General features: G+C 42.1%; 1 protein-coding gene across 1 annotated transcript in view; it reads left to right on the top strand.

The window, feature by feature from the left end:
• The window catches only part of PARVA (parvin alpha), a 152,915-nt gene that overhangs the window by 113,496 nt on the left and 23,485 nt on the right, over window positions 1-15,934 (top strand). The window contains exon 5 of the mRNA XM_004593779.3: window positions 14,493-14,633. Coding sequence (XP_004593836.2) covers window positions 14,493-14,633 — 141 coding nt within the window. The remainder of the gene's footprint in view (window positions 1-14,492; window positions 14,634-15,934) is intronic.

Here is a 15,934-nt window from a genome sequence, read left to right as displayed (position 1 = left end):
AGTTTCCCTCTCTTATTCCAGTTCTTTAAGAAAAAAAAATCAGGATCTTGATCCTACTTGGTTAAAACTTCCACTAAGAGTTCTGCTGTTGGCCACAGCTAATCTTGGCACAACAGTTTTAGCACTGCTGAACTGAAATGTCGCTCCACACTAATTTGTCAGTTGGGACTGTGTAAGGTGAACCCATTGAGGTGTATGTGATGTTGTCTCTTGTTTCTCCTGGTTTTCTTCAGTTGGAAAACAAGATAAATTTTTCCATGGATGTTGATGTGCATGGCCGCAACTTCAGCATCATCTTATCCTTAAAATATGTTAATCATTTGTAAACTGCTGGTTTCTTTGGTGTGTTCTTACTATAAACTTTTCAGAACACACCAAAGATTTCACCATTCTTCCATTCAGCCTTCATCATCAATTAGATGTTCCTGCTTCAACTTTAGAATTCATGTTGTTCTGATAAGGGTTCTTTTCTAATGTTCAAATGGATGTCATTCTTTTTAGTGCCTCAAACTAGAGCCTGTTCAGACATGTTGTAACAAGTTACTATGACTAGACTTCGGTACAAAATTTTTTTGAAATGCATACTTCCCATAAACTGATGAGCCTATAAGTATGAATGTGCATATGTATATATGTAAATACATATATACACATACTTGTACATATATATGCACTTAAATGTGTGTATATGTGGGTGTATAGATTCATGTTGAGTATCCCTAATCCAAAAGTTCAAAATGCTCCAAAGTCTGAAATTTGAGAGTAACAAGGTGGACATTTCCACACTGGACCTCATGTAAGGGAAGGGGTCACAGTGAAAATATAAGCACACTAAAATGACCATATAGCATTACCTTTAGTTCATCAATATAAGGTGTATGTGAAACATCAATGACTTGTGTGTTTAGATTTGGGTCCCCTCCTGCAGATATTTATGTGCATGCACATAGTCCTGAATCCAAATACATCTGAATTCCCAACACTCTGATTCCTTGGATAAGGAATACTCTGTATAAATGTCTCTGTGTGCACATACACATGCATCTATACGCTCATGCCTTCGCATGAGACCTCTCATGTTGTCTGTGACTGTTTATGTAAGTGGATCTGGGCGTCCTAAGGGCAAGAACCACAGCTTATTTATCTAGACTTGTGTGATCAGGTTGCCTAGCACATGTTGCCTAGCACTTAATCAATGTCTATTGTGTGAATAAATGAATGGCTAAGACACAATCTAGTTAATTTCTAGGAAGCTAAACTGATTTGGTACTCAGATATTGATATTAATGAGTGTTAATATCTGGAGGTTGTAAATGCCAACTGTATGCATAATAGATATGAAAAAGCTTTGGCACTTATCGCCCAAAGAAGCCAGAAGCCTCACCTAGCGTCTTTCCTGGTGACAACAACTCTTAATTCCTGCAGCAAATTCCTAGCCAGGTTCTAGAACTGTCTCAGTATGTCCTGTGCCAGGCTCTCAATGCAGTAGGGAACACAGCCATGGAGTCACTGCACCTCCAGCATCATGTACATGCCTCCATTGCCAGGTCTCTGCCCACCATCATATTAAGTTGTTTCAGATCACAGCTTGTCTGTAGAAGAGGCAATTCACTACACGGGCAATACTTGTTTTGTAGATTGTAAGTTTAGGTTATTTGCAAGTCTAAAGATACATGTACACATTGAAGACCTGAAAGTAGGGTCCCCAGATTGATGGAAAGAACCCAGTCTACATCAGAAGTGCCTGGGAGGGAGCAGGCATGAGAGTCTTGAGTGACCTCTGCGACCTTGAGTTTGCCCTCTTTCCCACACAGGGCCCTTGTCATTGATGTATCAAAGCAGATGTTATGACTCATCACTGGTGATGTTAACTCATGGGTAAGGTTTGTCATTGTCAAGTTACTGTTTGAGATGAGACACTTTGGGACTGTGCACATAGTTTGTCTTGCCATAAACTATTGTCACTCATTCTGACATCCCTTTGTGGTGTATTAGCCACAAGGATTACAGTGGTTTTCTAATGCTGATTTGCTCTTATCCTTATTCCTTCTACATTTATCAGTTTGAATTCTTCTAAAAGGAAGAGTCATCTCGTCACTCCACTTTATTCAGTTATGTATAGGAAACCGAGCATAAGGATATTCAGTTTGTACTTTAAGTTCTGGTCTAGTGCCATTATTACTTACTTTCTGCTCATGTTGTCCTAGCCTTGACCACTAGGTGCACTTCCTCCACATTTGGAGGGTGCTGCCCCTGTGGGTTTGTTTTGTTTTGTTTTTTGGTTTTTTTTGTACTTCCTTGCTTCCTGCCATCATAAGGTGCTTTATGTTTCCCTTGTACTTCCATGTTATTCTCCCCAAAGCTACCGCTCCTGTAGGAGCCCTGGTTTCTCTAATTGCAGAAGAATCATATTTAGAATCAATATCTGGGCATTTTAGGGAAGGTTTTGAACCTGCTTTCTGTAGCATAAATAATGAACCAGCATTCACTGGGTGACAGCATGGTGATTTCCAGAAGTTGAGCTTCCAAATATATCAGGACTTAAGTCTCCTTAATACTGAGTTAGTAGGGTGTGGAGAATAAGAGGGGACTGAGCTTGAGGTTAGTCAGTTATGGAAATGCTGGCACTTCCAAGATGGTAAGAATGGCATGGGGCCTCCGGCAGTCAGGAGCACATGCATCTCTGACATCAGCCTAATGATGTGAAATCCAGGTGACCGTGTTGATGACATCATGCAGTAAGAACTCAGGACCTAGAGGTAGATGTGAGCAGGACTTTCCAAGCCACCTTTCCCAGCTGCCCTGCTGCTGCTGTTTCAGAATCTTCCTACCCACTTGCCCTAGCCACAGATCTTAGTTCAATCATGTTAAAAAAAAGGGCTTCGGTGGGAGGGAGTTTATGCTGGAGGCAATCTTATAAAGTACAGATCACCAAGTAAGGGGACACAGGGATGCCATGTAAGCCTGCCTTCCTGGAAAAACCAACTCTGTTTGCAACCTGGGCGCTACTCCTGTGAAGGCAGAACAGGAGAAAGGCTTAAGGCTATCCATGGCTACAGGTGGATGCAGGTAGGACAGGGCACTCTGGCAAGGGGCACCCCTATCAGACAGAGAGGCCTGAGGGCCCAGCAGCTTCTGCTGTGTCAGCTGGTCCTCCTGACACGGGCCATCTCTTGGGGCTGTTGTCACTGCCAGAACACATCAGATGGTGCCTATCCCATCCTTTCATGGGAATAGCTCCAGCCCTGCCCAGACCTCAGGGCAAAAGCTGCCCAAGCCCAGAATGAGGAGGAAGCTGCTCCCTATCTAGCTTCTTGTCCAAGATTACTTACTCACTTCCAGGGTGATTTAAGGAGGCAACAGCCTGGTTCTGTGGGAAGAAAGTCTTAGCTCATGACACCAGCAAGGAGGCCACTGAGTGGGCCAAGTTGGGACATGAACCCCCAGATTATCCACTGTGCACACATGTCCTTGGTCACTGGTTACATTTGCATCCCAGGCACCCAAGCGGTAGATGTGACTGAGTGAGACAGGAGATATGTGATTCCAGGAAAATGCCTGCACACATAATCCATCATTTCATTTGAACATGAGCCACTGCCTGTTTCTCATTGAAATTTCCTGGCGTGGGCTGGTTCTGCAAGCTTCTTTATGGTACATTTTATTCGACTGATCCTTATCTTTGAACTTATGTGTGTACTGGGGATAGAGGAGGCCTGCTTGGAGGGCTGAGAGTCCCAAGGTCCGTCCTGCTGGCTCTTACAATAGCACGTCCTGACACGCAAGAGCTGCTTCCTGCATAGGACTAAAAAGGGTTCCTTGGGTTTGAGCCTGTACGCTCTTTATTTCTTCTTCTTTCCTTCTCTGTCTCTCAAATAAAATGAATTTTGAAAGAGAGAGTGAGAAAAGAGAAAGAGAAAGAGAAAGATCTTCTCTCTACCAATCCATTTCCCAAATGGCTTCAACTGCTGGAGCGAGGCCAGGGCAAAGCCAGGAGCCTGGAACTCCATCTGGGACTCCCACATGAGTGGCAGAGGTCCATCTTCTGCTTTTCCACTTGCATTAGCAGGGAGCTGCATTGTATGTGGAACAACCAGGACTCAAACCTGTGTTCTAATGTTGTATGTCTGTGAATCTGGCAGTGGCTTAACCTACTGTACCACAATGCAGGCTCTATAGGCATAAAATTCTGGGAGAATTTATTTTGTATTATATCTATGTACAGGAAACAAGTTTTCTCTTTCTTTTTTATTTTTTTGAGGTTTATCTTTACTGGAAAGACAGATTTACAGAGATAAGGAGAGACAGAAAGATCTTCCATCCAGTGGTTCACTCCCCAAGTGACCATAATGGTTGGAGCTGAGTTAACATAAAGCCAGGAGCCAGGAGCTTCTTCTGGGTCTCCGACACAGGTGCATGGTCCCAATACGATGCCATCCTAGCATCATGTGGGATCCTGGTGTATGCAAGGCAAGGATTTAGCTACTGAACCATGGTGCCAGGCCCAGAGTTTCCTTTTCTCTGATAATTCCTGAAGGGTGCATTTTAATACTAACCCAGTCAAATACTAGTCTCTAAACAAAACCCATTTGGTTTGCTATATGCTAATTGTTGAGCTTGGGATTGTGAAACTATACAACAGGTTGTCTCTGGGTAACTCACAATTGGGTAGCACAAAGTGTTGTGACAGACTAAGTAGGAGTCGGGGGATGTCTTCATGCAAGGGAAGCATTCTGAATTGGGGCTTGGAGTGGCCGGGTTAGTAGAAGAGTGAAATCTCAGCCAGGTGAGCAAGAAGAGCCTTCTAAATCCACAGCCAAAGCATGGATGCAGGGCACATGCTGACTTAGAGTGGAGACCAAGGACACATGGGGAGGTGATCGCCATGCCTAGATAATTGGAATGGCAGCTCATCGCAATGAAACTTGACAGTCAAGTCTTCATTTCTAACACTGTTCTCTAAAAAAAGAGAAAAAAAAAAGGCTATTTCTAGTACTGGGAAATGCAGATAAGCTTGAGCCTTCTGAAATGTCAAAGAGGAAAATGCACAACAGGTGGTGGTATGGCATGGTGTCAATCTACCACTGGAACACAGATATCCAATATTGGAGTGCCAGTTTTTTTGGGGGGGTTTTTTTTTGGTTTTATTTATTTATTTATTTATTTATTTTTTAATTATTTATTATTTAACTTCAGTAATTACATTGTATTATGTGACACATTTACATAGATACTTGGGTTCTCCCCACCCCTCCCCAAACCCTCCCACCATGGTGGATTCCTCCACCTTGTTGCATAACCACAGCTCAAGTTCAGTTGAGATTTCCCCATTGCAAGCGTATACCAAACATAGAATCCAGCATCTTATTGTCCCGTCAAGTTCAACGGCTTCTTAGGTATACCCTCTCTGGTCTGAAGACAGAGCCAGCAGAGTATCATCCCAGTCAATTGAAAGCTCCAGCATACCATCAGCAAAAATTTACATCATTATGGAATTAATTGACATAGTAATGAGTAACCAATATGTTAAAAGTAAATGCGGGTTCCTAGCCACCTTCTGTGACCACCTCACCTATACTTCAATTTTAGTTTATACACAACATATAGTTTGAGTTGCAGCTACTCTGCTTCCGATCCAACATCCTGTTAATGCACCTGGGAAGGTAGAGGATGCTGGCCAAGTACTTGAGTTCCTGACACCCATGTCAGAAATTCAGACAGCATTCCAGGCTTCTGGGTTGGGCCTGGCCCAGGAACAGCTATTGCAGCCATTTGGGGAGTGAGTTAATGGATCAAAGATTCTCATTTTCGTCTCATCCTCTGTGTCATACAGCCTTTCAAATAAACGAATAAATGTTTTTAAGAACACAAATATGAGGATACTTAAAGTTCATGGATAATGAAATTAAGTTTATTTTGCTGCAAAAAAATATTTAAAGCCATGCATTATGACAGACCTTCTGAAAGTTCATGGAAAATGTATACTTTAGGGGAAAAAAAAGCCAAACATAAAAAACTTGTGTATATATTTCAAAAAAGTTTTTTGTACTAAAATAAATTTAAATTCTGCTTTACAACGAACTTTAAATAAGTGTCCCGCATTTACAAGATCACATGTTAGAAGAGTGACCAGGAACAACCTGAAAGAGCTTTCCAATGGTCAGTGCTGGGATTATTTGTGAGAAAAAAAAGGAAAGAAATTAAAGCAGGATATAAATGAAACAAAAACACAACTCTTTCTTTTCAAATAATTCTAAAAAAATTATGAAGATGCAACCCTCCAGTCACCTGAAAGGTACCACCCACCCTTTGAGTGGTTTCAGTTAAGTGATAGACTTCTATAGGCTTGTGTGAGAGAGGTGGGGAGAGGGGGAGCTGTGGTGACAATCGCTTTACCCCGTGATTTTTTTTTTACATTTAAAGCAACTATTTTTTTTTTGTTTTCTTTTTTTTTAATTTTTAAGTGTGTGTGTGTGTAAATATATATATATATATATATATATATATATATATATATATATATATATATATATATATATAGGCTCTGGGATTCCCCATCCCCTCCCCCCATGGTGGATTTCTCCACCTTGTTGCTGTATTACAATTCAGATTCAGTCAAGATTCTTTCATTGCAAGCGTATACCTAGCCTAGGGTATATGCATCTTATTGTCCAGTTAAATTCAATGGTTTCTTGGGGAGACCATCTCTGGTCTGAAGGCAGAGCTGGCAGAATATCATCCCAATCAATTTAAAGCCACAACATAACACTAATGACAATTTACAACATTATGGAATTAATTGACATGGTGTTGAGTAACCAGTATGTTAAAAAATGCAAGTTCTTAACCACATCCTGTGACTACTTCATTGACATTTCAATTTTAGTTTATATACAGAACTATACACCTTAAAATGGCTATAGGGTACTATTCAGCTGTCTCGTGTCTATTTTCATTTTAGTATTTAGCAGTTTATAGTGTTGAAGCATAATTTTGCTGAACTTCGCAGACTTTAGGATAGTCTAAGCTGGGTTATAACTCTAACAAGGCATTTGTCAATTGAGGTGCAGAACAGTTTTAGGAGGGGTGTACAGAGAAATCTTCCATACCCTAGTGAGGAGTAACTAATCTTTGTGTCCTACCTAGTTAGGTATGTGTGAGTCCACGCTGACTGTTTCTTGTCTGGTTCTAAGCTTTCCTTGTTCTCTGTCTATTCTAATGTGTTTGTGTGTGTGTGTGTCTGGGTGGGCCTCCGGAGCGACCCTGATGGTCATTGCAAGAGAGGGTGGGGATCCAAAGTTGGAACTAAGCAAGGACAAGAGAAAGGTCCTCTCCTGAGTCCTGAAGGAAGTATACTGTTCTTCTGTTTCTGCGGACCGCTCAGGGTTCCTGGCTGTTCCAATGACCTTGGATCCTGCGAGGAAGGATTTGGGCTTCTTCCATCCTGTGTGGAAGATCCAAATGGGGGTGAATGACTTCAGAGTTCTCGGCCTCCGAAGGCACTCCATTTCCCCGTGGTCTTTTTGGCAGTTTGGATGTAGTCCTTAGTGCCCGTACTGATAGTCCTTGGTGAGGATCTGGGAGTCTCCAGGGTTGGAATACAAGTCTCCTTCTGTCCCCCTGCTCCACTCTTACCCCATGATCTTCTTCCCAGACCCCAGAACCATAGCACTCCCAACCAGCACTTCTCACAGCAGTCAAAGTCTGGAAAACCGTCGTAGCACAGGGAAAGCAAAGGCTATGCGAGGGACGAATGTCTTGTCCTCAACATTTTCCTGGCAGAAAAAAAAGGATGGTGAATAAAAATTAGTGAGTCTGAATCAGGTGTGGAGTTGAGTTACATGAAGTATCTATGACAAGAGCACCACAGTTGTACAGAGATTAACAGTAGGGGAAACTGAGTTAAGGATAGGCAGCAACTGTGACACCATCTTTGCAATTTTTCTCTGTATCTCAGGCAATCATGAAATAAAATACTGATTGGCAGAAGGAGAAAACATGATCACCCCTGCCTCACTCCCGCTGCTCTCACAAAAAACCTGGGACTAAGAGTTTGAGATGCTTGTGGTTGCACAGGGATAACTTGATGGCTTATCAGCAAAGCAGTGTCAGAAATGGGACTTCAGCAAGATGAGTTGAGAACAGATAGGTTGGAGGGGCTTGAAGGCAGTGAAGAAACTGCAGCAGTGTCTGCACACAGGGAGAGGGCAGTGCACCCCAAGCACTCTCAGTGCTTGCGGGAGAATATTGGAGAAGTAGATAAGAAAGAGAATAAAATAGAACTTTTAGAAATGAAAACGTGTGTAATAATGACATTAGAAAACTCAGTGCCTCAAACACAGCTGAACAAGAAATCAATGAACTGAAAGAAAACACTGAAGAAAAAACTCAGAATGCAGTATGGAGAGACAACAGGGTGGAAACGAGAATGAGAATTTAAAAATGTATAGATTATTCTAAGAAGATCCAACATTGAAAAACCAGAAGGAAATAAGAATGAGCAATAGTATATATTTGAAAACATAGTGAATTGATAAAAGGTGTGAATCAAAATCGGGAAGCTCAGTGAATCCCAAGCAAGATAGTAAGAAATCTAAATGTACACACTTGATAGTAAAAGCCAGCACTGAGAACAGCATAAAAATTAAAAGCAAAGGGAGATTGCGAGCAGCAGACTAAAAGCTGCTCTTTTGTCAGGAAAAATACAAGTCAAAAGTTATTGAAATGGTATCTCCAAAGGACTGAAAATATTGTCAACTCAATCTTATGCCACGAAAGGAAAAAAACCCTTTGTATTGAAATGTGTGCAGAAAATGAGACTTTTCAATAAACATAAAGAGGTCTTACCAACAAATTCTCTTAGAAGGGATTTTAAAGAATGTATAACAGAAGGGAAAACAACCAGCCCAAAGGAAGGATTTGAACTGCAATAATAAAAAGTTCGCAAAGACCACATTGTGGTTTGTTAATTTTAGAATTTAAGATAGATAGGAATCCATATAAACACAGTTTCTGAGTCCTAAAGTAAGTGATTGCATACCGAGTGTGCCAAGACCTTCATGTTGATTCTGTGGGTAAGGATTCTGATTAAGACTTTATTAGGTTAAAAATACATGCATTTTCTATAGACAAGGAAGTGAGAGTGAAGAAAATCTATAATTTTAAAAAGGCCTGGAAAGGAAGGTTTTGCAAAGCAAAATAAATAGAAAACTGAAACTAAGATGATAGAAGTGAAGCCAAGTATGTTAATGTACATCAACTTCATCCATTTAGAAGAACAAAGATGTTGCGACTAACGCAAAACAAACTTATTAAATGCTGTTTATAAGGGTAATTTTTAATACAGGAGAATGCAGGAAGATTTGGAAGAAAAAAATGGAAATGATTCTATATACTAGACTAACCCAAATTGAAAGAAGGTCAGGTCAACTATCTTGTATCATACAAAACAGACTTTATGACCAAAAGCATTACCACAGAGTATGAATACACACTGAGAAGGAATTAAAGTCACTAGGAAATTATACACATTTTAACCTTAAACGCACTTCTGTATGCCAAATACATGAAATTTTCAATCACAATTATTTCAGGGAGAATGTGATAAATTCATGATCACAGTGACCAATTTTAACATGTTTTTCTTCATAGCATATTAAGGAGTAACTATTGAGAAACTTCAAAATATGTGACTAACCAGCTTTAATCTGCATGTAACAAATGATATGCCAAACTTGTATATTCTTTTTTAACTGTTTGTGACCCCTTTAAAACTTTGATCATGTCCATAAAAACAGATCTCAAAAAATTATTATACAGATCAGATTTCTCTGATGCAGTTTAAAAATTTAACTCTTCCCCCTATATTTAAAAAAAAATCAGGAATCATACTAGAAAGAATTCTTACACGTTATGTGAAAGGTAAGACCTAAGTATGTCATGAGTGTCTTTCTAGATGTAACACTATGATTAATCACTCATTTGCTTTAAACACTGTTAGGACAGATTCTATAGGTCTCGTAACTTACTCAGTCATTCCCCTGAAGATACATAGCCAAGTTAAAGTGCCCTGTTTCCATTTTTTAAAAAAAGACTTTATTTTTATTTGAAAGGCAGATTTTACAGAGAGGAGAAACAGACAGAGGGAAATCTTCCATTCACGGATAAACTCCCCAGATGACCACAAAAGCTGGAGCTGAGCCCATCAGAAGCTAGGTACTTCTTTCCAAGTTTCTCACAGGGGCTTAAGGTCCCCAAGAACTTGAGGAACCCTCTCTGCCTCACCCCACTGCCTCTCCAGGCCATAAGCAGAGAGGTGGATCAGAAGTGGAACAGCTGGAGCATGACTCGGTGCCCATATGAATGTAGACACTGCAGGTGGAGGATTAGCCATCCCGCCAACCTCCATTGTTCCCACTTTTATAATGAGGTTTTGATAAATATCCCATGTGTTACCAACTCTTACAGTGGTAAAAATAAAACCTGTTGCCTTACAGGTTTTCTTCTATTTAGTCATCTTACCAAATCCCCTTAATTAGTTCTGTTACTACTTATTTGAGTCTTTAGCATTTCTTGGCTTGGGAATGCAAATAAGATACAACATAGTCTGTTTTGAAGCAATTGTTTCAATTTTGTGAATTTATTTTTTAAGATTTATTTTATTTTTATTGGGAAGTCAGATATACAGAGAGAAGAGACAGAGAGGAAGATCTTCCATCTGTTAATTTACTCCCCAAGTAGCCACAAGGCTGGTGCTGTGCCAATCCAAAGCCAGGAGCCAGGAACCTCCTCTAGGTCTCCCATGCAGGTACAGGGTCCCAAGGCTTTGAGCCATCATTGACTGCTTTCCCAGGCCACAAGCAGGGAGCTGAATGGGAAGTGGTGCTGCCGGGATTAAAACTGGCACCCATATGGGATCCCAGTGAGTGGAAGGCGAGGACTTTAGCCACTAGGTCACCACATCAAGCCCTTGATTTTTTTTAGATAAGAGATTTGAGAACTTCATCTGCTATTCCTACCCCCTACTTCATTTTTCAGAAACTCAGTCTTCAAAATGTAAGTCTCATTCACACTTTTGGACTTAAACGATTGAATTAGTTGTTAAAGATTTAAAGATACTGTTGGTGGTGTTTGGGGAGTAAGCCAGCAGGTGGTGGATCCATCTCCCTCCCTCCCTCCCCTTCCTTTTTCCCTCTTTCTCTGCCTCTTGAAAAAAAAATGGAAATAATTTTTATTCTTTAAAAAAATATGGATATGGTATATAATGAAAGCACTATGTATGGATTTCAGTGTTTTTTGCACCTAAACAAGCATCTATGAATTTCATTTTTCACACATTTCCTGAAGCAGTCATTGTTCTCTAGTTCTCTGCAGACACCAGTTGGGTGTCTTCCAGCAGAATTCTGCCATGACTGTTAGCATGACTCTATATATAACTCTACAGATGAAGGGGCTCGGTCCCACAAGACTGTCCCTGCTTCATATGACAGTCACAAGTGCCAGCCTCCTGTAATCATGACCCAACTGGGTATAGATCAGAGCTTACAGGACCATCTTCTTTGATTTTCTAGAATTGCTCACAAAACTCAAGAAAACACATGTGTTTACCCACTTATAAATGAAAGAACTCGGGAATAGCTAGGTGGAAAAGATACACAGGGCAAGGTATGAGGGAAAGGGTGGAGGCCCCATGCCCTCCCACTTAGGTACACCACCCTCCAACACCTCAATGTCATCACCAACCTGGAAGATCTCCAAGTCTTTTTGGTTAGAGATTTTATGGGGTCTTCATTACCCAGACACAGTTGACTAAATCAGTAGTCGTTGGGGATTGGCTCAGCCTCTGATTCTGTCAGTTCCCCATATGGGTGGGGGGTCCTAACAATACCAACCCTTTGATCACATGGTTGGTTCCTCTGGCAACAAGCACCTCTTCCCACTATCCTTAGGAGCTTATGATTACCAAAGATTCCCTGTCATCCTGTCACACAGGAAGTTACCAGGGTTTTCATACTTGGTATCTGCTCACGGAGTGGGGAAGATCAAATGTTATCTTCCTGTAATGTCATTCTAGTTTTTACAAAGCAAGAATAAAATGTACAACAGTGCAAGAAAAAGCTATTGACCTAGAAAACAGTTGAGACCTAAACCATTCTAAGCTGACTGCCAGCAAACGATGATGAATAGGGAAGTGCACAGACAATGATGTAATGATGCAGCAAGACTAGCAAAAAGAAGCTTGCATGCAGCCTCTTTCCATCTGCCTCCACTCAACCTACCCCCAGGACAGTCATCCTTAATCTGTCCCAGCAGTTTCTCCTATTGAGCCAATGTAAGACTTCCTAACCTAGCATTTTGGGTAGTTTCTACGCAGTGTTCAAGTTACAATGAAAGATGAAAATAACTTCATTGTATAAAAATAATTACATCATCCCAAAATAATTGGCGGGGGGAGGGGGAAGCATAGGACCCAAGATAAGAATCAGCCCCCAAAATGGGAAAGGCACACAAGCTCTCTTTCAGGTTTAACAATCCAGAGGAAGGCATTTAGGTATTACATGCTTGTGAAATCCCTGACCCTCAGAAATAACGAATGGTGGGTTAAAACAACCAAAGAGAAAAGATGGCTTTTCAAGTCATCCCAGCCAAGAATGGCCTGAGATTGGCCTGCCAAGGTGCTGAGACCAATTCCTAAATCCTTGGAACCTGCAGAGTCCCCAGTGGATAGGTTCCTCTTCGAAGAGGTCTCCACAGTGCCTTTAATCTAGATTAGCCGCCATTACCTAATAAGAAGACAAAGCATGGAATCAGTAGGCCAAGGGCACCAATGATGTTGAATTGAGTCATGGAAAGCAGAGTAGGTGAGCTTAGTACGTCCCATCATGGAGCATGATGTTTTGTTCTTCTGAATAGAATGAAATGAAAAAAAAAATTGACTGCCTGGTCTTTTCAGTTGCAAGGGGTTGTGTTATGGCTATAAGAACCACTGATTTGGGGCCCGGCGGCGTGGCCTAGCAGCTAAAGTCCTCGCCTTGAACGCCCCGGGATCCCATATGGGCGCCAGTTCTAATTCCGGCAGCTCCACTTCCCATCCAGCTCCCTGCTTGTGGCCTGGGAAAGCAGTCGAGGACAGCCCAAAGCCTTGGGACCCTTCACCCGTGTGGGAGACCTGGAAGAGGTTCCAGGTTCCCAGCTTCGGATCGGCACAGCACCGGCCGTTGCACTCACTTGGGGAGTGAATTATCGGACGGAAGATTTTCCTCTCCGTCTCTTCTCTGTATATCTGACTTCCCAATAAAAATAAATAAATCTTAAAAAAAAATTAAGAACCACTGATTTGGACCCAGCATGATAGCCTAGTGGCTTAATCCTCACCTTGCATGTGCTGAGATCCCAGTTCATATCCTGGCTGCATATCACTCAGGAGAAAATCGCCCAGTGTTTTCTTGTTAGGATTTTTATTTCATACATTTTGAAGGTACGCATGCAAATAACTAAAACATAGACGTGACCCTACTGTGAAACAATAGAACCAAGTTCATGCTCAAGCAGACACTGACAACTTGTTTGTTCTGTCTGATGGCAAATATAGAGCAGAATCGATTTTAAGAGACAACCCAAATTTAGGGCAGTTCACGTGAAAAATGCACACCTTCCAATGGGTGAAATCCGACAAACTGAGTAAGTCACCTTCCTGGTGGCTTTCAAATTAGTTGCTTCAAGCAGGTAAATGTGATTGCGTCTGACATGTATAAGGTTTCAACAAGCTCACGGGAAAATGGATGAAAAGATAACACACATTTCCCAAGAACTTGTTGAAGCCTACTCATATTGCACAAAAGGAATGGACTGGCTGGGGACAGGACTGACTGGGAAAGCAGACAAGGCTTTCCAGTCGGTGTAGAGATGCCCACGGAAAAGGCAGAATTGGAAAGAGAAGGAGAAATTCAGAATGATGAATGATTCAACTAGGGCAGGCTTGCTTGAATCCCCATGGCCGTCAGTGTGGGGACTCAAGACCCGATCGAGAGGCTTTCGTGTTGCTGGTGCCACCATCAGATGAGACGGGGACAGCAGTGTCCAGTCAGGTCCATGTCTACGAGCTCTGCATCCTCAGATTCAGCAGATGTCAGCAGACCTCAGACTGAAAATGTGGTTTAATTTCCTCAGTAGTGAACCTGTGTACTTTCTTTCCATTATCCCCTAAACAATACAACCACCTACATAACACGTATATTAAATGTTGTACGTAAACTGGAAATTATTTGTACGGGAGACTGCAGTAGTTACATGCAAGTGTGAGTCTGGGTGTGTGAGAGTGAGTGTGAAGGGCTTGAGGATGTGTGAATTCTGGTACCTCTGAAAGCTGAAGGAATGATTCCAATGCAGTTACTGAGGCAGGACGGTATGTATGTGTTAAATGAGTAAGTGCACAAAGGAGAGTTATCTGCGACCCAAAATAAAAGTTACTCTCTTTTCCTTTGTCATCTCAGAGAAACTTGAGAGCGAGAAGCTAAATGTTGCTGAGGTCACCCAGTCGGAGATTGCTCAGAAGCAAAAACTGCAGACTGTCTTGGAGAAGATCAATGAAACCCTGAAGCTTCCTCCCAGGAGCATCAAGTGGAATGTGGACTGTGAGTTGCACATGGGAAAGCTGCTACTTGGTCATCATGAGATCATGCTCTGCTCCCCGCCATAGGCTTCCCAGGAGAGCCACCCTGCAGTGGGTGCACCCTTCCTTAGAAGTTTGCCATGCATATCCTTGGAGGAAAATGGCAAAATGTCAAAAGCCAGTGTCCCTTTTCTATAAAAGGCTTTCTGTAGAGACTTGGTGTTTGATGGGCAGGAACAGGAAGCTTACACTCACTTAGCGGCTTCTGAGACCCAGCACCATGAGGCCCGGGGTGCAGCGGCTTTGGGAAGCTGAGGCCCCCACATCAGCACAGCTGGGCGCTGCCCGTTCCCAAGCCCACACTCTTCCACTCTGCATGCCTCTTCTGGAAGGAACAGATACAGCTGAGATCACAGCCAACCACAGCTGCAGGACCTCAAAGGGTACCCCCCTCACTCTTCTGCGACCTGTGCCTCAGAGGGGTCAGTGAGTCTGTATCCAGATCAGCATGAAATCCATGAACCAGGTGGCTGCAATAGAGACTGTATTTTCTGTTCGATCTAGTTGTGTTCTATGTAATAGATAAAAGTACGAAATTGGATTAATAAGGTGATTGCAGTGGTTTGGGCCTGTACTGTATTGCATCTCTTAAACATTTCCCAGAGGAGAAAAAAAAAATGAAAGGGGGAGGAAGAGGAAAGATCTAACCCTCTAGACTTAGAGACCCTGTGGCTGCCTGTCACTTTCCCTTAAGCAGATTTCTAACATCTGACACTGGGGCCAAGATGCCAAGTACCTCCTTCAGCATAATTACACCTTTGCTTGCGGGTGCTAAGCTGCTTCCTGAGCTACTGAGCACTGGGAACAAGACATTCTGTGTCAAGCAGAGAGAGGCACCTGAGGGCATTGGAGGGGAGGTCACTGCCTGAAGGCCTTCTTGGAGAGGGGTTTTATTTCTTTGTGTGCCCTGGATGCTAATGGTGTTGAGTGGGGGAGGAGGCTGCTGTTCACTAGCTTGGGAAATGTGCCTGTATGTTGCAAATCCACAGAAGCTGTGAGCATTCAGTGTACCCAGGAAGAGCCCTGCTTAGTGTCTTCTCTGTTATCTTGCCTGTGTCTCACTCCTTTGAATACGGACCTTCTCTCTGAACCTCCAAAACACAGTACAACCCACTATTTAACATAGCACTAGTAGAGGCAGGGACGGAAGAATGGATTTTTTGTTAAAGCCAAATCAAGAACATTGTTTTCAGTGACTCTGAATGATTTGTTTGGTTCCTTCTCACTTAGTATCTATGAGAAAAGAAGTCATCCCTATGACTT

The sequence above is a fragment of the Ochotona princeps genome, chromosome 4, assembly GCF_030435755.1.
Source record: "Ochotona princeps isolate mOchPri1 chromosome 4, mOchPri1.hap1, whole genome shotgun sequence".
NCBI lineage: Eukaryota > Metazoa > Chordata > Mammalia > Lagomorpha > Ochotonidae > Ochotona > Ochotona princeps.
This window is presented reverse-complemented; position numbering and strand designations above follow the sequence as displayed.